The sequence below is a fragment of the Prinia subflava genome, chromosome 3, assembly GCF_021018805.1.
Source record: "Prinia subflava isolate CZ2003 ecotype Zambia chromosome 3, Cam_Psub_1.2, whole genome shotgun sequence".
NCBI classification, from domain to species: domain Eukaryota; kingdom Metazoa; phylum Chordata; class Aves; order Passeriformes; family Cisticolidae; genus Prinia; species Prinia subflava.
In genome coordinates this window covers 99,897,008-99,915,169 of record NC_086249.1, presented here as the reverse complement: position 1 = coordinate 99,915,169, position 18,162 = coordinate 99,897,008, and the positions used below count along the sequence as shown (strand labels likewise).

General features: G+C 48.3%; 1 protein-coding gene across 7 annotated transcripts in view; it reads left to right on the top strand.

Moving 5' to 3' along the window:
* BCOR (BCL6 corepressor) overlaps nucleotides 1-18,162 on the top strand; it is an 82,646-nt gene that overhangs the window by 44,508 nt on the left and 19,976 nt on the right. For 4 of the 7 annotated variants that reach the window (XM_063393022.1, XM_063393021.1, XM_063393020.1 and 1 more), the window contains exons 3-8: nucleotides 868-946; nucleotides 1,872-4,700; nucleotides 5,397-5,450; nucleotides 5,907-6,090; nucleotides 13,953-14,234; nucleotides 14,632-14,985. In XM_063393022.1, the coding sequence (XP_063249092.1) occupies nucleotides 868-946; nucleotides 1,872-4,700; nucleotides 5,397-5,450; nucleotides 5,907-6,090; nucleotides 13,953-14,234; nucleotides 14,632-14,985 (3,782 nt within the window). The remainder of the gene's footprint in view (nucleotides 1-867; nucleotides 947-1,871; nucleotides 4,701-5,396; nucleotides 5,451-5,906; nucleotides 6,091-13,952; nucleotides 14,235-14,631; nucleotides 14,986-18,162) is intronic. The other 3 variants (XM_063393026.1, XM_063393024.1, XM_063393027.1) reach the window with 3 other exon arrangements.

Sequence of the window (18,162 nt, the reverse complement as noted above, 5' to 3'; positions counted from 1 at the left end):
TGCTTTTCTCTCTTCTCATTCCCTGTTCTCAGTGTTGTGTGAAAAGCCTCCAAAAAGCTGGTGGAAGTTTTTGGTCTTTGCAGGGAATATTATTTGCAAATAATAAGCCGAAGGAAAACAGCCAAGCATCTCGCTTTACTTTCTCACCCTCCCTCCCCACTTTCCTCCCAGTTGTTCAGGGGTAATAATTGTATGTGCTACTTGCAGGGAAGGTGAATCTTTTAAAAACAAATGGATTAAAATCACATTTCTGCGTTGTGGTGATGATGTGCCTTTAAGCACTTTGATTGAAAGGAGTTCTTTTGGGTAATGCTGAAACTTCCCTTCTGCTGCATGTCAGTGATTTTTATCCCTGGGATTTGGAATTTGGCACTGAGGTATATTCTTTATTGGTGATTTCTGTGATAACAAGTCCCAGAGCTGCAACACTGGTATGGCACAGATGTGCAGCTCCCTCTTTAGCATGGAAGAGCTGATGTTCATATGATATTAGCGTGTGCGTTTTAATTTTATCCTCAGCAGTTTTTATGGATGGTATATGAACAGAGTGAGTTTAAAATGGGATATTCTGCCCCTGGAAAAAGGAAAGGGCAAGGAGCAAAAGGGAAGACCTTGACAAAAACTGCTTGCTTTGGAAGAATCTGCTCTGAGATGTACTTGGTGTGTTCTTGTTTTCAAAATCCTTTATGCTTCTTTTAAAATAGTCCTTGCTTTTCAAAGTAGTTGGCATGTATGGGTACAGAGAAGGGTAAATATGTTATCTCATGGGACTTCTCTAGGAGAATCAAAATATGGAGGTGATATGATACTGTAGTGATCCAAGATGTGCAGGATGTTTTCAAATAGTAAGCTTCTGTTTTTCAATAGGAAAATTCCCGTTAATGATGCTGATGCACCGAAAAGCAGACTGGAGTTGAGGGAGGAAAATCACCTGAATCACAGTGTGGTAAGAAGTTACAAGCTTCATGCTGCAGATGAATCTGTGCCTGTCCTCCCCCCCTGTGACTCCTGCCCCTGGCTGTTACTACGTGACCCATTTGGAGAAATGATTAAAACACCTTCCTGTTGCAGCCCTAGTGGGCTTGGGCACACTCTGGTTGTTTCTGTGAAGTTGGGGCTTTGTTTATTTATCCCGTTAATCTCTTGATGCTTTGTGATGTGTGTTGTTGTATGGCGTCAGATTCTTAGTTTTGCTGTTATGAATAATGCCATGCAGAATACCAGCATGAGTAACAAAAATAGTTCATGTAAGCATTAAGAACATCAGTGTTCCAGCAAAGTTTGGGCAAAGGTGGGGTTTTCCTTTCTTTGAGTCTGCATGGGGAGCAGCAGGTGGGAAAGAAATAACACAGCAGACCTTTCTTTATGCTACATCCTCAGATGCTTTGCCCCATGAATCATGTAGCGGTGGTGAGCCCCAGAGCAGAGCTGTGGTGGAGGGAGAGGGACCTGTAGGAGGAGGAGGATGATGAGGAGAGACACTCCATCTTTCTCATTCTGGTCTCCATGCCACAGCCCACATCCTCTTGCTCTGGGAGGGCTGGGGCTGAAGAGCCAGTGGTTGCACAGGATCAGTGCTTCTGAGCATTGTCTCTGGGCCCTTCCTGGCTGCTTGAGTCCTCCCACTTTTGTTCCTGTCTGTTTGAATTTTGGATTTGGAGAGATTGGTGTTGATGTTTGTGGTGTTATACGTATTGCTCCGTAGGTCTCTGTTCTCCTGTTTTCCAGTGTAATCAGCCTCTGTACGTTTTCACAACAAACAGCATGTTTGCATTGTTACTGTTCCTCGTCCAAAGTGCTGATCTATCTGTTGCTTGAATGGTAGTCATGTTAGTGAGGTGTGAAAGTAACATGCTTCTTGTTCTGTAAAGGTGGATGCAACTACAGCACATCGCATCGACAGTCTTGCAGCTCTGAGCATGGACAGGTCTGGGCTCATGCGAGAAGGACTCAGAGTCCCCAGTAGCATTGTCTACTCCAGCTTGTGCGGACTTGGCTCGGAAAAATCGCGGGATGCTACGGGTTCCATAGCCAGCCTGGGATTTACTCCTGAAAGAAATCCAGAGATACAGTTTAAGGCTAATCCCCCCGAAGCAGTGGAAAGCGCAGCCGTCTCTGGAAAAGCCCCGAACGGCTTCAGTGCTATATACAAAACGCCACCTGGAATACAAAAAAACTCAGTCCCAACAGGGGAGACACTGGGTTTGGACCGAGCTGCGGGTGACAGGCAGAGTCCCCTCGGCGTCAATGGTGCTAGTTACCTAAGGCTCCCCTGGGTAAACCCCTACATGGAGGGTGCAACGCCCACCATATACCCTTTCCTTGACTCACCAAATAAGTATTCGTTGAACATGTACAAGGCATTGCTACCTCAGCAGTCCACCTACAGCTTACCGCAGCACCTGGCTTACTCGCCCGTCTGTACGAACGGCGAACGTTTTTTATACCTGCCTCCCTCCCATTACGTTGCCCCTCACATCCCTTCGTCGTTGGCATCGCCCATGAGGCTCACAACTGCTTCAGCTTCACCAGCAATCCCACCTTTGGTGCACTGTCCGGATAAGAGCTTGTCGTGGAAGATGGGTGTGAGCCCAGGCAATCCTGTCGACACGCATGCCTACCCGCACATCCAGAGCAGCAAGCAGCCCCGGGTCCCCACCGCCAAGCCGGCCCCTGCCAACTTGCCAGCAGATCCCTCACTCCTGCTGCCGCACTCGCCCCGGCCGTCCCCCCGCCTCCCCCTGCCCGCCCAGGTCGGGGATGCCTATGCTGATTTCCACAAACATTTCCCCAGGATCACCACCTCTCCCTCCTCTGCTGTTACGCTCCCAAAGCCCTACGTGAACATCGGCAATGAGTTTCCACCTGCTCGCCTCTCCAATGGGAAGCTTCCCAAAGGCAGTGATGCTGGGGAGGCACCCCTGCCATCTGCCCCCCATGCACGGAAAGCTAGCCATGACCGGAAGGACAGCAGGTCTCCCCCACTCCTGGAAAAGCAGACCCCGACCAAAGACGTCACCGACAAACCACTGGACTTGTCGGCGAAAGTGGTTGATGCAGAAACTGCTGGCAAGTCGGACCACAGTAAGAAAATGATGCAAACGGTGCTGGTGCATGGAAGGGCAGGAGCGGGGACACACTTGCCAGGCAGTGACATCGTTCAGAAAGAAACCATTTCTCCTGGGAACAGCTGCCCCATCTACAGACCTGAAATTATCAGCACGGCGCCATCCTCCTGGATTGTTCCTGGTCCCAGCCCCAGTGAGGAGGCTGGGAAGAATGTCCAGCTGAAAAACAAGGCACTGGACTGGGTTATGCCGCAGCCGCGGAGTTCCTCCTGTCCCAGGATGGGTGGCACAGAGGCAGTGGTCGGCAGCGTTTCGGCGGCGGTGTCGGCGGGGGGGCGGCCGGCGTCAGCGTCACCAGCTCCCAACGCCAACGCGGATTGCGCCAAGACGGCGCGGAACTCTGCGGAGAGCACCGCCTCAGTCATACAGCACGTCGGGCAGCCCGTCGCCACCCCTGCGAAACACAGCAGTAAGGTGGCCAAATCCTGTGGTCAGGAAGCCAACTTCAAGGCGACTGAGACTGCCCTGGCCTCCAGCCCCATCTTCCTGCCGCCCAACGAGGCGTTTCGCTCCCCGCCTCTGCCCTACCCCAGGAGCTACCTCCCATACCCAGTGCCGGAGGGGATCGCCATCAGCCCTCTCACTCTCCACGGGAAAGGACATGTCTACCCTCACCCTGTCCTGCTGCCCAACGGCAGCCTCTACCCCACGCACCTGGCTCCCAAACCCGGCCTCCCTTACAGCCTGCCAGCCGGGAGGGGGGAGTTCATGACCTACCAGGACGCGCTGGGAGTGGGGATGGTGCACCCCATGCTGTTGCAGCATTCATCTTTGGAGATCAATAAGGAGGAGAAGACGGAGCGGAGGTCCCGGTCTCACGAGAGGGTCCGCTATGAGGACCCGGCTCTGCGGGGCCGACTGCCAGAGCTCCTGGAGAGCGGGGCCAAGATGCATTTTGAAATGCCCGGTGACAAGAGCGTGAAATTGCACCAGAGCTCTGGCCATAGTAAAAACTCTGCAAAAAGTGACAAACACCTCTTCCCAGATCTTCTGCGAGACGAACAAGAGGCTAAGAGCGAAGCAAATGTAACGAAAGCCAGCTTTGCTACAGAAAGCAGTAATCAGACTAATGACCCTACAAAGCACAAGGTAGAGCAGGCGTCTCAGCACAGAGATTTTATTGTAATGAGAGAGGAGTTTGGAAGAAATAATGATGTTCATGAAACCTATAATTTCAAGCAAGCCCAGAGTTCATCAGTGTTTGGCTTAAGGAAAGAAGATTTATCTGTGAGCCAGCCTAAAGAGCGAGTGGCAGTCCAGCCTTCTCCTGTTTTCTTGGAAAGCACGCACGAGAGCGATGCTCCAGCTCTGGCTTTTGGCAAAGTGCAGGAGGACGCGAAGCCATTCTGCATGGGGACCGCGCCGCCAAGCATCGATGCCAACCAGACCTATACCAAAGACGGAGCTGACGACGCGGAGTCTGCTGATGGCAAAACACTGAAACCCAAGCCATCTAAATTGGCCAAGAGGATCGCAAACTCCGCCGGTTATGTAGGTGACCGATTCAAGTGTGTGACGACTGAGCTCTACGCCGACTCCAGCCAGCTCAGCCGCGAGCAGCGGGCGTTGCAGGTGAGTCCGCGCGGTCCAACGACCGCCGCGCTTTTTGTCGTTATTTCTCTGTTGCAAGTCACAGTTGAGTTTTTAAAGTTGAGAGAAGCGACGCAGGTGGGGAGACCAGAAAATTTTTTTTTGTTGGGGCATACTCGCCGTAAGTGGTTTTAAATAGCAAAGTGAGGTTGTTAATGAGAGCGAGGCGATGTAAAGAATAGTATGTGTGGCTTACAGGTATGTATGGGCTGGCGAGCTTTAAAGGGCTTTTACTAAGATGTGATGCAAATGTTAATGCACGTTAATGCAATGTTTGTGCAGTTTCGAGGGGAGTCAGACAGGCATGCATGTTACCCTGGTGCTGGCTGTAATTTCTGAGCCGGCCTGCAGTGCCAGCTAGCGCAGCGCACCCAGAAGTTGTGATTAGTATGCCAAATGTGCCATTGGATGGTGAGGAGTTGCAGCCATGCATTAGCGGGTCTCAGGCAACATCGGTGCCAAGCAAGCGCCTAGGGAAGTGTAGGAGTGGTATTGAGGTTGATGCTAAGGGATGATAGACAGATACTGTGTAGGAATATTCTCAGGGTGTTTTACTTTTAATGAAGGGATGAGTTAAGCCAAATTGTTTTGCATTGTTAAGAAAAGAATTGGTTTATGCTTATAAAAATGGATGAAATTATCTAAATGATCCATTGAGTGCCCATTTTAATTACATAGATGGAAGGATTACAAGAGGACAGTATTTTATGTCTACCTGCTGCTTACTGTGAGGTCAGTTCTTCAAATTTTTATTACTAGACTCTTACATAAACCTTTGAGTTAAATTTCATTTCCAAATACACAAAGGGAAGTTTGTGGGCCATGGTCGTTTTTTATTCATTGTACAGTTTTGTGTTGTTGTTTTTTTTTTTTAATTTTGTTTTATTTCTTTTTGTTTTTGTCTCTTTTTACCTCCAAAATGGAATGTTGCTTGTTTTATATATAATATATGTTTATATATAATCTTTTATATATATATACTTATATACGAAATAATTGTGTGGCTATTTGCTTATAAGATGCTAGAACACTGTTTCACAAGTCAGGTGTGTTAAAATCCTACCCTTAGCTATCTATATGAAACCCTGGTTTTGAGTCAATTTTTCTTTGGAAATGTTTTCATTTAAGGTAAGGTAAATGAAGTAGTTTTTATTGCAAGACTTTTTTTCATATCAATTCTCTTTCTAGCGTGCAATGATGCGCTTCTCAGAGTTGGAGATGAAAGAGAGAGAAGGCCAAACAGCTACCAAAGACTCAGAGGTCTGCAGATTCAGCCAGGCAGACTGGGAAAACTTGAAAGGAAACAGTGAAAAGAAGCCAAAGTCGGTTGCTCTGGAAGATGCCATTGCTGACCAAAATGACAATGACAGATGTAAGCGAATTTAGATGGCTTTCTGAAGCGTGTATGTGTCTCTTTGCCATGGCAGCTTGCAGCAAAGCAAGCAAATCTTCATGTACTCACTGTGTTGCTGGTGAAAGTCACTGACCTCATCCTCTGCAGGTGCTGAGTTGCCACGGCTGGTACCCTGTGTGCTTGTTTTGGGATTTGTGAGTTTCTGGTTGCCATTGCACCTGCTTTTCAGGAGATAGTTGACTGTCTGTCACTGTTACTGCCTTAGAGAGAGCCTCCTTTTAACTGATAGGATACCACATCAGCCAGTGAAAGCAAAGGTCTAAGGTTATATTTTAAATACAGAAAGGGTATGGGGGAAGAGAGGAAAACAAGAAGGAGTTCAGCTTCCTGAAGTAGCAGTAGCACTGAGATATGCCAGTATTGCAGTCTTCAAAGCAAGGATGGAGGATGGAAGAGTGCAGGGAAGTGGGGAAGGATGTGATCTGCCAGGCTGGCTTGTCCATAAAAGCTGGCAGTAACAACTCCAAATGATAAGAAGCTACTTTGCCCGAGTGACTTCTGCTGCAGTGGCTGGGAGGTGTGTGTGAGGCACAGGTTCTTGCAGGCAGAGTCTGAAATTCCCTGTGGGGCTGTCTGCTCCCTCTGGGCTGTTACAGGGTGTCAGAGGACTATGGAAAGTGCAACATCCTGGAAGTAAGATAAACTTAAAAATAAATAAATAGTATTAGGGGATTTTTTACTCTGTGCAAGAAAGATCACTTCTTTTTTGTTTGCACTCTTTAGTAAGCTTATGGCTTCTGTCAGTTTCCTCCTTTTTTTTTTGTTTCTTTTTTGTTTTACCTAGGTGTTTAAGGAATGGATCAGTTCCTTCGGTTGATACTTTGTTTTGAACAACTCAGAAAAAAAGATCTGTGCTGAAAGCATTGCAAAACAAGAGGAATTGTACTGCAGACTGCACTCTGTGTGTGTGTTCACAGCTGTGTAACTCAGTGGTTAAGTGTGCTCTTTGGTAGGTGGAGATTCATGAGTGTAGGGCTACTAGAAAATTTCATTCAGGCAATTTAATAACTTTGAATTATTGTTCTGGTCTTTGGTTAATGCTTTTGGCAGAGAGCATGCTGGTCAATCATAGTTGCTCGGTTACTCACCTAAATTCAAGTTACTGTGGCATCGCTATCGCTGAAATGACAGCCTCAACGAAAACTGGCGTGGTAAAATGGCAAGAGAAAGTTCTAATTGTGGAAGTGGAGAGGGTAGCAGGGTGGGGAGAGGCAGGCTGAGCCTCTGGAAGCTGGGCAACCTTTTCCTTCTCCGAGCTGCGGGGAGGAAGGCACAGCTGCCTTTGCAGTCCCTGTGCTGAAGCTGAGAGCTGGGCAGGCTGCTGCCCTGACTGTCCCCATTGCAGCCTTTCTTGCTCCTCAGAGGACATGGGATGCCCTGGTGATGTCCTCTGTTAAATTCCACCCTGGGTGGACAGGAAAGCCAGAGGAGCAGTGGCAGCAGCAGTCCTGCTGGCTTGTTCTGGCTGCAGAGAGGGTTCAGCAAAGGGGGCATGATGGGCTGTGGAGCTGGGGAGGGTGCAGGGGATTAACAGAGGGAGGGCTGGTGGGGGTGCTGTGAAGAGGATGAGTGTGTTAGAGCATAATTGTGTGCTGAAACCCCTCCCCCCATCCTTGCAAAAGGCTGATGGTATCGTTTGTCTGTAAAGTCACCATTTAGTGAGATCTCTGGCACTTGAATTTGCTGGCTGAATTTTGTTTGAGACTGTTAAATAACTGTTGGAAGCAGGGAAAGTATGTTCAGTCTTATGTTAGTTCATTCCTCTCCTCTGCTAATTAGCTCTGACTTAACAGGCTATTTCAGACTTTGGCCAAATGTCTAAACTCCTAAAAGCACGGATCTGTTCTGCTGAGGGAGCTCCTGTTTTGTACGCCCGCCTGGGCAGCAGCAAATACTTACCAGTACAGATTCAGGTCTCAGTAGAAGTTTTTTATCGTGGTGGTTCACCTCCTGCCCCTCGGGATAGCAGCTGATAAATCAGGAAGCCGAGTTTCACACCTCTTGAATGCCTCTACTGTGGTGGCGTGGGCTCTGTGTTGGGGCTTGAGCCACCAGCAGCCTTCATGCATCTCTCACTGAGCCACTGGCAGAGGGGTGATGAGCTCTGCCTTCTTTTCCCCTTCGGTGAGAGCCAGGGCTGCTTATCTTGTGCCTTCCCTTTGCCTTCAATTTCTGACCACGCTGTTGGTGTGTGGCTTTAAGGCTCCTGAACGGGAACGAGCTGATGGTTTGCAGCCTCTTCTGTTTCCTTTCTGCCTCCTGCAAGCGATCTTGCTGCTTGAAAAGTTTCGTGTTTGTCTGGTGCTAGCTTGGAAGCAAAGCAGCCGTGCCTCTACCTGTGTGAGGAGGGAATTCAGGAGTGAAAGCAGCGAGCTGTTCTGCCCCCACTGCCAGCACTTCACCTGCCTGGTGTCGGTGGGAAGGAAGGAAACTGTGTCCAAAACTGTGACTGTGGCATGGAGCCAGCTCCCAGGGCTCCCCTGCTGCTGCCTCGGCACGGTGGCAGCCGTGCTTGGCATGGAGCACCAGAGCTGATCGGGGCCCTGGCAGCTGCCTGCCCCCTTGGCTCCTCTAAACCTACCAGTGCAACAAAAGGCTAAATAGCACAGGCAGGTGATGCTTACAGAGGCATTTGATGCGATGGAACTGCCTTTTTTTTTAGCTTGTCCTAGGATTTGCTGTTTTTCCTAGCTGTAGTGCACATGTGTAGACTTTTTTGGAAGCACATGAAGGCACAAAATTCGGTTCCTTAAACTTTTCCTCGGGCTTGGCAGTGCGTGGCTTTGCTGTACTGGGAGTCTCCTTAAATTCGAGCATTGAGCCTTCTGGAGAAGGGTAAAAGAAGTGGGCTTTTGTTTTGTTTAGCTTTTTGTTTTGCCTTGTTGGTTTTTTTTTTATTTTTAAAGGCCCAATTTAAGGCAGATAGCCATGTTAGCTAATTAATGAGCAATTAAAGCTGAGCAGTAAAGTAGAAGTGGTTCAGTTCTCTCCCATCTCATCTGGGTTTTGCTGGGCATCTGAGACCGGGCATCTGAGAGCAGCCGCAAAGCTGCTTTGTTGCCAAGGTGACTTGTAAATGTTGCTGAGGCAATGCTGCTCCAGTGCATTTTCATAGCACAAACATGATAAATTATGGGATGCATATGTCATGAGTCATAGGATTGTTGAGAGATCAAGTGATTTAAGCTATTGGCACGGACACGCGCATCAATACGGGCATGTGATGACTGCATGTGGGTTCATAACAAAGCTCTTCCAGAGGTTCTGAAAATCATACACCAGTGCAAAAGATGGGATGAATTCTACAAACTGTGAATTTCTTGATTGGCTAGCATGACTTTAGCTGTTTAATTTTTTACGATAGAAGATACTGTCTGTTCAAGCCTTAGCTGGGCAAAATTACGCCAATATATTGGAAGCCTGATCTTAAGGTGTGAGGTCATTAGGAAAAAGTTAAAGCAGGTGGTGTGTGTGAAGGTAACTGGTGCAATGTGCCTAAACACATTACACAATTGATCTTAGCATTGTAGTGAGGTGCCAGTGTCCCTTCGCATGCTGATGCCCTGCTTCTCTTTTTTCTTGCTGGGCTGTGTGTACACTGGAACAAATGAAAGATGGAGGCAGTAAATATGTCCTTTGCCCTGGTCAGTTATTACCTTCCTGCCAACAGGAGATAGTGGGGAAAAAAAAAATAGAAGGGAAAAAAATAAAAAGGCTGCAGTGAGAGTGGGGGTTGCTTGTTTGTGCAGTGTGGAAGGCTTGGGCAGAATGAAACAAATGCAGAAAGCTCCCAAGCAGAGGTACTTGGAGGGACAAGTGAAATCAACTGGGTTCCCTCTACCCCATGGGATACTCAGAACTGAATTCTGAGGATGTCTTAGGGAGTTTCTTACCGTTGTTGTGATCTCTGTGCTGAATGCTGGGTTTTAGCATTTGGATAGTCATTACTGCTCTCGGATGAATAAAGGGTGCCTTGCATATAAGTGAGTGCAATGAGAGGTTGCTCCAGGGAAGAGGAAAGGCTGTTTTTAGCTGCCATGTTATTTGAACAAAAGAATCTGACTTAAACACTAAGATGTGTTTCCTTGTTTGCATTGCACGGGAGGGTCTGGTCTGGTTGACAGCAGCTGACGGGAACAGGAAGATGGGAAAATGAAAGTTTTTTTGGGTAGCGTGTTTGTGCGTGTCTGTAACTGTTTCTTGTGAGATTGTAACCCGTGCACTAAGAAGATACTGCTTCAGACAGAAACCAGCTGTGAAGAAGCATCTGCTTAATTCTTCCTTGTTTCTAGATTGGTAGGACAGTGAGAAATAGTTTGAATTGTTGGTGCTGGTTGTCACAGCTGGTGTGAGACTGGCAAATACTGGAGGCTCGAGGAAGGAACACATTCAAGAGTTTAATCTCCTTACTCATAGAGGTGTGTTGCTATGAGAACTCAGCATTTATCCTGTGTTTCTGGCTACCTCACCACTGTTTGAATAATGATGATACGAGAACTCCCAAGTATTTTGTTGTTGTTTTCTTCCTCAGGCAGAGAAAAGGATGTTGTACTTACATGGCATGGGAGGGGGCTGGTGGGAACAAAAGCAGATAAATTCTCCTCATCCTTGCTGGGTGCACACGTTATGCTTATGTTGCTGTGCTTGTTGACATTTATATCTTAATTTGGGGAGACATTACGTCTGATCCCGGTTGCTTGCAAAACAGTTTGAGGACGGAGTGGAATCCGGTGGTAAAATATTAATAGAGCCAGCCGCAGCTGTGCCAGGGGGAGAAAACCTCTGGGCTTGCGCTGTGTCAGTGCAGGCTCGGGGAGAGCCTGGCGGCCCGTGGCCGTGCCGTGTCCCCAGCAGGGAGTGACCTTTGTGTCCAGGGCACTGAAATCCAGCTGCGGGAGAGGCGGGAGCTGCGGCGGGGGCTGGAGCGGCTCCGGTGCCGGGTGATTACACAAGCGGGATTAGCGTGCGGAGACGCCGCTTCCCCATGGCCTGAGCCGCAGCGAGCGGGACGGATTCAGAGCCGCGTGTGCACGGGCGCTCCGTGAGAGGGATTTCTGCCTCGGCAGCTGCCGAGATGTCCCCCGAGGGTCCCTCTCGGATGTGACCTGGAAGCGGAGGCCGAGGTGTCGCGGAGCTGCTGCTGGCAGCGAGGGCTTTTCGGAGGAGCCACAGTAGGTGTGTGCTGTTCTTCCCAGCACGTGGAGCCCCGGAGGAGCGCTGACAGTGACAAGCTGTTAGCGAGGTCTCTCCCCGCTTTATTTTTCAGCGCAGTCTGAGCGAGCGGCGCTCGGCATCCCCGTGCCAAGTCCTCTTGCAGATAGAGGAGGAATTAATCTGCAGCAGGTTGCTCTCGGTGGTGGCAGGCTGGAATTAGCCTGCTGTTTCCTGCAAGCCGTAAAGATTAAGACCATCACCCCCCCTCGCTACAGCCTGCTACTTCCTTTGACCCTGCAAGAGCTTCTCTGGGAATTGGTCAGGATGTGCCTGCCTTTTCTCAGGCCAGACAGTGTTAGGAGCAGGAAAGCTGTCCCGGTGTAGCCACTCTCAGCATGAACCCTGGCGTGTAGCTGTTGGTGCTGCTGGAGATGAGAAGGCTCTAAGACAGCAGGAGCGTGCCTGAGAGTGCCCTTACCTGATCTCTTCAGGGAAGCTGACCACAGAAGTGTCATGTTTCTTTATGAAAGGAGGGAAATAGCAGATTGCATTAAAAATGTAAAATGAAATCTGATAGACGCATTTATTTCTATTGTGATACTTTAAACGTGGCTGGGCCAGCTGCTTTTATGCTGTGTGAAACAGGACTGCTGGAGCTTTTGGTGTGGTTATAGGGTACAGCTGTGGGGCGGCGTCCTCCTGCCAGATGTGCGAGCACAGGGCGTTGCCAGATTCCTTCTGATCCGGGGGGACTCTGATTTAGAGGCACGGTCATAGTAAACTGAGATACCTGTTCTCTGGAACGTCTCAGCGTTGTTGGCTGGAAGAAGTGTGACAAAGTGCATTTTAAAGTCTTGGAAGGAGCATGTGTTGGCCAGACGGCCTTGTGGAGAGGAGCATCGCCAAGCAGCGGAACAGCCCAAGCGTCCCGCTCGCCTGCAGAAAATCAGCTTTTGTTTTGATTTTTCTTGGCCGATATCTTGTGCTGTTTTACAAGCAGCCCTGCAGGCAGCTTCCCAAGCAGTGTAAAAAATATGCTGGGGTGTCTTCTGGTGCCCACAAACATTTCCAGAGCCCTTGGTGCTACTAGAAGCCATTTCCAGATTGTGGTGAAGAGAAAACTCGTCAGGGAAGTTTCCCCTCACCACCCCCCCCAGCCTTCCATTACTGACAGCAGGTATTTCGAGGATGGTCATGAAATCAGGAGGGGTTGGCAGGGCTGTAGGAAGGTGCTGTCAGGATAAGGTGGGATAGATTTGGGCTGCCTCCAGAAGCTGCCAGTGGTGGGTCTTGAATGGCACAGGAGGGGAGAAGGGGCTGCAGGGGAGCAGTGTCAGCCTGGGTAAGGGGGAAGAGCAGAAGTTGAAGGCCAGGCTGGACAGGGCAGAAGACTGAGAAGACTGAGTAAAAGGGAGAGAGGATTCCTCTCCCTTCTGGGAGGGAAGGGTAGCAGAGCTGTCAGGAGTCCAGATAGGAAACCAGCAAATAAGTTTGCAGGAAGGGAAGTGAGAGAAGGAGGAAGGACAAGAAGGAAGAAGAGGAAAAGGGACAGTGAGCCATGGGGAGACAGGATGGAACATCGAGTTTGCCAGACAGCAGCAGAGCTGTGGAGTAATTGTCGGCCAGGAGGGCTAAAACACGTGGGAGCCCCAACTTGATTGTGGGAATTGTAAATAGGAGCTGATTATCTGTGTTGAAGTCTGTACTGCATCTCTGCCTAACCTTGCCTTTGCTAGTTTGGTTAAACCCAAGAAAATAACGTTATTCAAGATGGTGATTAAGTGTAATTTTAAATCAGGCATCCATTTAAAATTGCATAGGCTGAATTTGGGCAAACAGTACTGGAGGGAAGCTGAAGTTAGTGCGGGCGAGGCAGCATGTGTGTTTTTGTGGCTTATTTGTCAGACTAGTTTCTAGTAAGCTTTTCAGAGCTCACCCTCTTGCTATTGCTGGAAATACTCCTTGAAAAAAGTGAGGTCTGTTTTAAAAGGAGGTGACAGAGATCATGTGAGGTACAGTGCCTTGTTGGTTACTTGAAGTGAGGCAGCCTTTTTATAACCTTGGATTCAAGTAGTGCCTTTTTTGCAAAATATCACAGCTATTCTTAGTGGTATTTCTGTGTCCGTGTGTGCGTGTTCTGTATCCCATTTATATCTCCAGAAGAAGGGATGAATGCTTTTAAGTCAGACTCTGCAATTTGATGGGAGAAGTTAGTGAAAGATTAGGAATTAAGGGAGGACTAATACTTGGTTGTCATCAGAAGGTATTTTTGAACTGGATTGTTACTTGCCACAGTTTTCGGGGGTGAGGCTGCTTTCTGAAAAGGGTTTGTGCTTTCAGTATCTAAAGATATTTCTTTAAAAAAGCATATTGTTACGTTTCTATGGATACAAGTATAGTGAATATTGTGCTTCTTAAATTAATGTAAAAACAACACAAAGTTGTGTGCATTTGGGTGTTTTGTGCTTAACTGTTGAGGAAACTGCTGCCTTAGGCTGGGCAGAGGAGACTTGTTCCCAAGTACAATTTTATGTTTATTTGCATGCCTCGTGAGCCATAAGTCACGATGGAGATGACATTGAAGAGATCAGAGGGCAAAGCCTTCTCACAGTCAATTGTGTCATATTTATTAGGTCTTGTGGTGTTTGTTTGTTTCTTATTTTTAGGTAACTTTACTAGTACAGAAAACAACCGAGGTCACTTTCTTGAAACTCCAGAGGAAAAAGATCTCTCAAATGAGAAATGTTATTTAGAGAGGCATTCTGTATATGAAAAGGCAGAAGACCAGCCAACAGAAGATTTTGGCCAACATTCATGTCCACGTCTGGACAGGAAACGTAAACACTCTGGTGAGAGAGTGCAAAATGATGGCAGCCAAAATGAAAGCTTTGGGGATGAACTGCAGGACGAAGTTATATCAAAAGCAAAAAAGAAGAAGAGCTCCAAAGGTAAGACAGCATTTTGCTTTGGTCTCTCTCAAGGAATGTCTTGTGAAAGGAATGTCCCTTTGGCTTAATGTGTTTCCATTTTTGAACTTGCTATTTACTAATGTGAGCACTGTCATTTCACTTTTTAAATTATATATATGTGTATATATATATGTATATATATATGTATATATATGTATATATAAAAAAACTTGGTATGTAAGGATAAAGCACTAGTTATTGGAAACTGTAGCCACAGCAGTGCAAGTTACTGTAGTGCATGTAACCCTTAATGAGCGAAGCTTTAAAATGCATAGTGTGGTGCTAAAGCTGAGACTATATGCCCCGAAAGTGAAATGTAGCTTTTGTTTTAAGTTGAGGGGGCTTTTTGATTAATTTTTAGTTATTTTTCCATTAGATGACTGGCCTGAGAGGGAAATGACAAACAATTCCTCTAACCACTTAGAAGAGCCCAATTGTAATGAGGTGACCAACCTGAAGGTGTGCATTGAATTAACAGGGCTCCATCCCAAAAAGCAGCGTCACCTGCAGCATCTTAGGGAACTTTGGGAGCAGCAGGTGTCACCAGAGAGATCCCCGTCCGGCAAGTTGGGCCGGCAAAGCAGGAAAGATTTAGCTGAGGCTGTTCAGCCAGAGGCCACTGCAAAGGTCAAAGACTTCACAGAAGAAAGGCACACCAAGAAAAGGTCAGAGGCCAAAAGCAATAGAAGTTGGTCTGAAGAGTCCCTCAAAACAAGTGACAATGAACAAGGTATGCAGAGACTACTAGGGAAACCAGCTGGCTTTAGCATTTACAGTGACGCATGCTGCCACCGATGTTTAGGAATTGTTGAGAGTTTTTTCTTCTTGTTTTGTTTTTTTTTAATTATATATATTTCTGTAGATGTCCATTTTTATAAGGACAGACACCTCCTCTTTCAGAATTGCACTGTAGCTGATATTTGTCAGACAAGAAAATGTGTTTGTGTATGTGTGTGTAACTACATGTTTGTGTGTGTGTGCGTGTGTGTTTTGGCTTTAAATATTTTTGTAGATGATATGACGATGAAGTTTATGACTCTAGAGGAGAGCTGGGGAGGGCATAAAATGTGGGCATGCTTTTGAGTGAGAGTGGGAGCAAATGGGCTGCTGGTGTAAGGGTGTTTAACCACACCTAAGATTTGAGGGTCTGTGAGCTTCTGAAACAGCATCAGCACAGTTATGGCAGCTCTTAATCTCGGGAACCCAACACCTCCAGCACCCTCAGCACTGCTGGCTTCCCCTGCCTTTCCCAGGCCATATGCTCAAGAGTAAAGCTCATCCTCCTCCTGATGAGGATGCTTTGCTGGTTTGTCCTGAGCAAATCCTGTAAACCCCTTTCACCCCACTTCCCAGCCCCATGGCAGAGGTCTTCCAGCAGCCCTCTCCTTAGGGATTGCTTCCTCAAAGTGCATCAGCTTTCCTTGACTTGTTTTTGGCTCCTTCTTTCCCCCTCACTCCACTTCCTCCTTTCCCCATCCTCCGTCTCATTTCTGTCAATTCCCTGTGCTGGGGGAGAGCCTGTGGACACAATCTGCCAAATTTTCATGGGGATGGACAGGTCACTCTCCTATCCTCACTGTCCTTAGCCCCTGGGCATGTTTTCTGCTCTGATGCTTTTCTCCTTCCCTTCAACATTTTGGTACTGTAGCTTGGCTGGAGAACTGGTGGGGAATGGAATCACACAGTCCACAGGGCCAGTCCCCTTTTCTCTTCTTTCTCTTTTCCTGCTCTTACCTCTCCAAGCCCTCTGCTTGTTTTTGAGGAAAGACTGTTTCTGGGAGTGGGAGCTCTGTGTATGGGGCTCCTCATTTGGGCTCCTTCCTCCTTCACAAACCTGGGTGCTTCATCACCTGGAAGGCATTCACATTCCAGCTGGCCTAACCTGTAGTTTAGCTGAGATCCCCTTAAAAGAGAGAAGCAAGAGGAGAGTGGATCCTCTTGTCCCACACCATGGAAGGGACCAAGTCCAGATCATCTTGTGCCAGTGCGGATTTTCCTCGGTAGCATCTCTGAAACAGTCACAGGCAAAAGTATCAGCTTCCCTTTGGTCCTAAAACTCCTCATCTGTCCTTCTCCTTGGCAGGATTATCTGAGGGCAGAAACCCCCAAACTTTGATGCTTATTGATGGGGAAGGTTCTCCAGAAGAGTTTGTGGAGCAGGAGATCAAAACTTGGTTTAAAAGGCGCTTTGACTCTTCCTTCCTTGCTTTATGTGCTGCCTTGGCGAGCGTGGTGTCGGCTCAAACACCCCTGCCCCTCACCTTTGTACTTTCAGAGAGAGATACCTTGCAGAGATGAAACGACGGTCACTAACAAGAAGCTGGATTGTGTAAGGATGCTCTCACTTTCCCCTGTAATGCCTCCTGTGGCAGTGACAGGCTTGTGGCCTTGGGAAAGAAAAAGGGGTGGCTCCCAATTTATGCACCATTCTCAAAGGCATTCAGGTTCAGTTGCCCTATGGCTGTTAAAAAACTCTTGGGTTTGGAAGCTGCTATAAAACCATAAACTTGACTAAATTGCACCTCACTGTTTATTGTACAAAGACACTGGATATCATTCAGGTAATTTTGCTGATGCTTCTCCAGCCCTGTTGAAGTGCCAACTTTTGAATCTCCTTGTTCCTAGTTGACTGGGATGAGGACATTTTTGTGTGACAGAGCATCCTCTGCATGACAGTCTCATGGAGACAGAGACTTCCAGCTTGTCTGTCTTGCTCAGGACTAGTCCTCAAACTTTTCTTAAGCAACCAGAGACTGTCAATATGAGAATATATACTGTCACTTGCAGCTTTTCTTTTTTTTAGTTTGGGGCTGGCAACAGCTGTTGTCTGTGCTCAAGCACTGCCTGCAGTTGTGGCAGTCTCTGCTGCCTGGCAGCTGGTTGTATCCCAAGGAGCAGTCTGTAACAGGACATGAGGGTCGCCTCTGTGCCTCTGACGCCTCAGTGTAACACTAGCAGGATGATTTGCCACTCCTGCCTGCAAATCTCTGGGAATGTGGAGGTTTCTGACTTCTGGGCTTGTTACCCCAGTTGTGTTTACCCAAAGCAGTGTGGGCAGCAGGTCGAGAGAGGTGATTCTGTCTCTCTGCTCTGCTCCTGTGAGACCCCACCTGCCCTGCTGTGCCCAGTTTTGGGCCCCCAGCATGGGAAGAATGTGGACCTGCTGGAACAATTCCAGAGGAGGCCACAAAGAAAATCAGGGAGCTGGATCACCTCTGCTCTGAAGACAGGCTGAGGGGGGGTTGGGATTGTTCAGCCTGGAGAAGGGAAGGCTCTGGGGAAACATTAGAGCACCTTCCAGAACCTAGAAGAGGGCTGTAAGAGAGCTGGAGAGGGACTTTTGGCAAGGGCATAGCAAGCTGGTTAATGGAATGTGTCCCTGCCCGTGGCAGGGGGTTAGAGCTGGATGATCCTTAAGGGATGATCTCCCTTCCAACCCTGAACCATTTTATGATCCTGTTGCAAAGCGAGGTTGCCGTGCTGGCTCTCCAGGGTGCATCGGGTTTGTGATGCTGCTGCCTCAGGGCATCACTCTGCTTGCCCAGCCCTGTGACCGAGGCAGAAGCCAGGGCCTCTGCCGGGGTCCCAGCTGAGCAATAACCCTGCACTGCTGGCAGTGCTCTCCTGATGCTCCCTGGGGAGCTGCCACCGTGAGCGTCGAGGAGAAACCCCGAACAGCGCGGAAACAAAACCCTGGGGAGAGGAGCCGGGAGGCTCTCACCCACCGGGAAGCCTGTGCCAGCCCCTTGAGAAGCCTGTGCCAGCCCCTCAGAGCCACCACAAGCTGCAGGCAGTGCGGGGCCACGGGCTTGGCAGGCAGCAGGAGGCAGCTGCCGGGGTGGGAGCTGAACAAGCGAGCGTTCAGGTGACGCGGCAGCAGCTGCTTTTCCGCACGGACCTCTCAGCA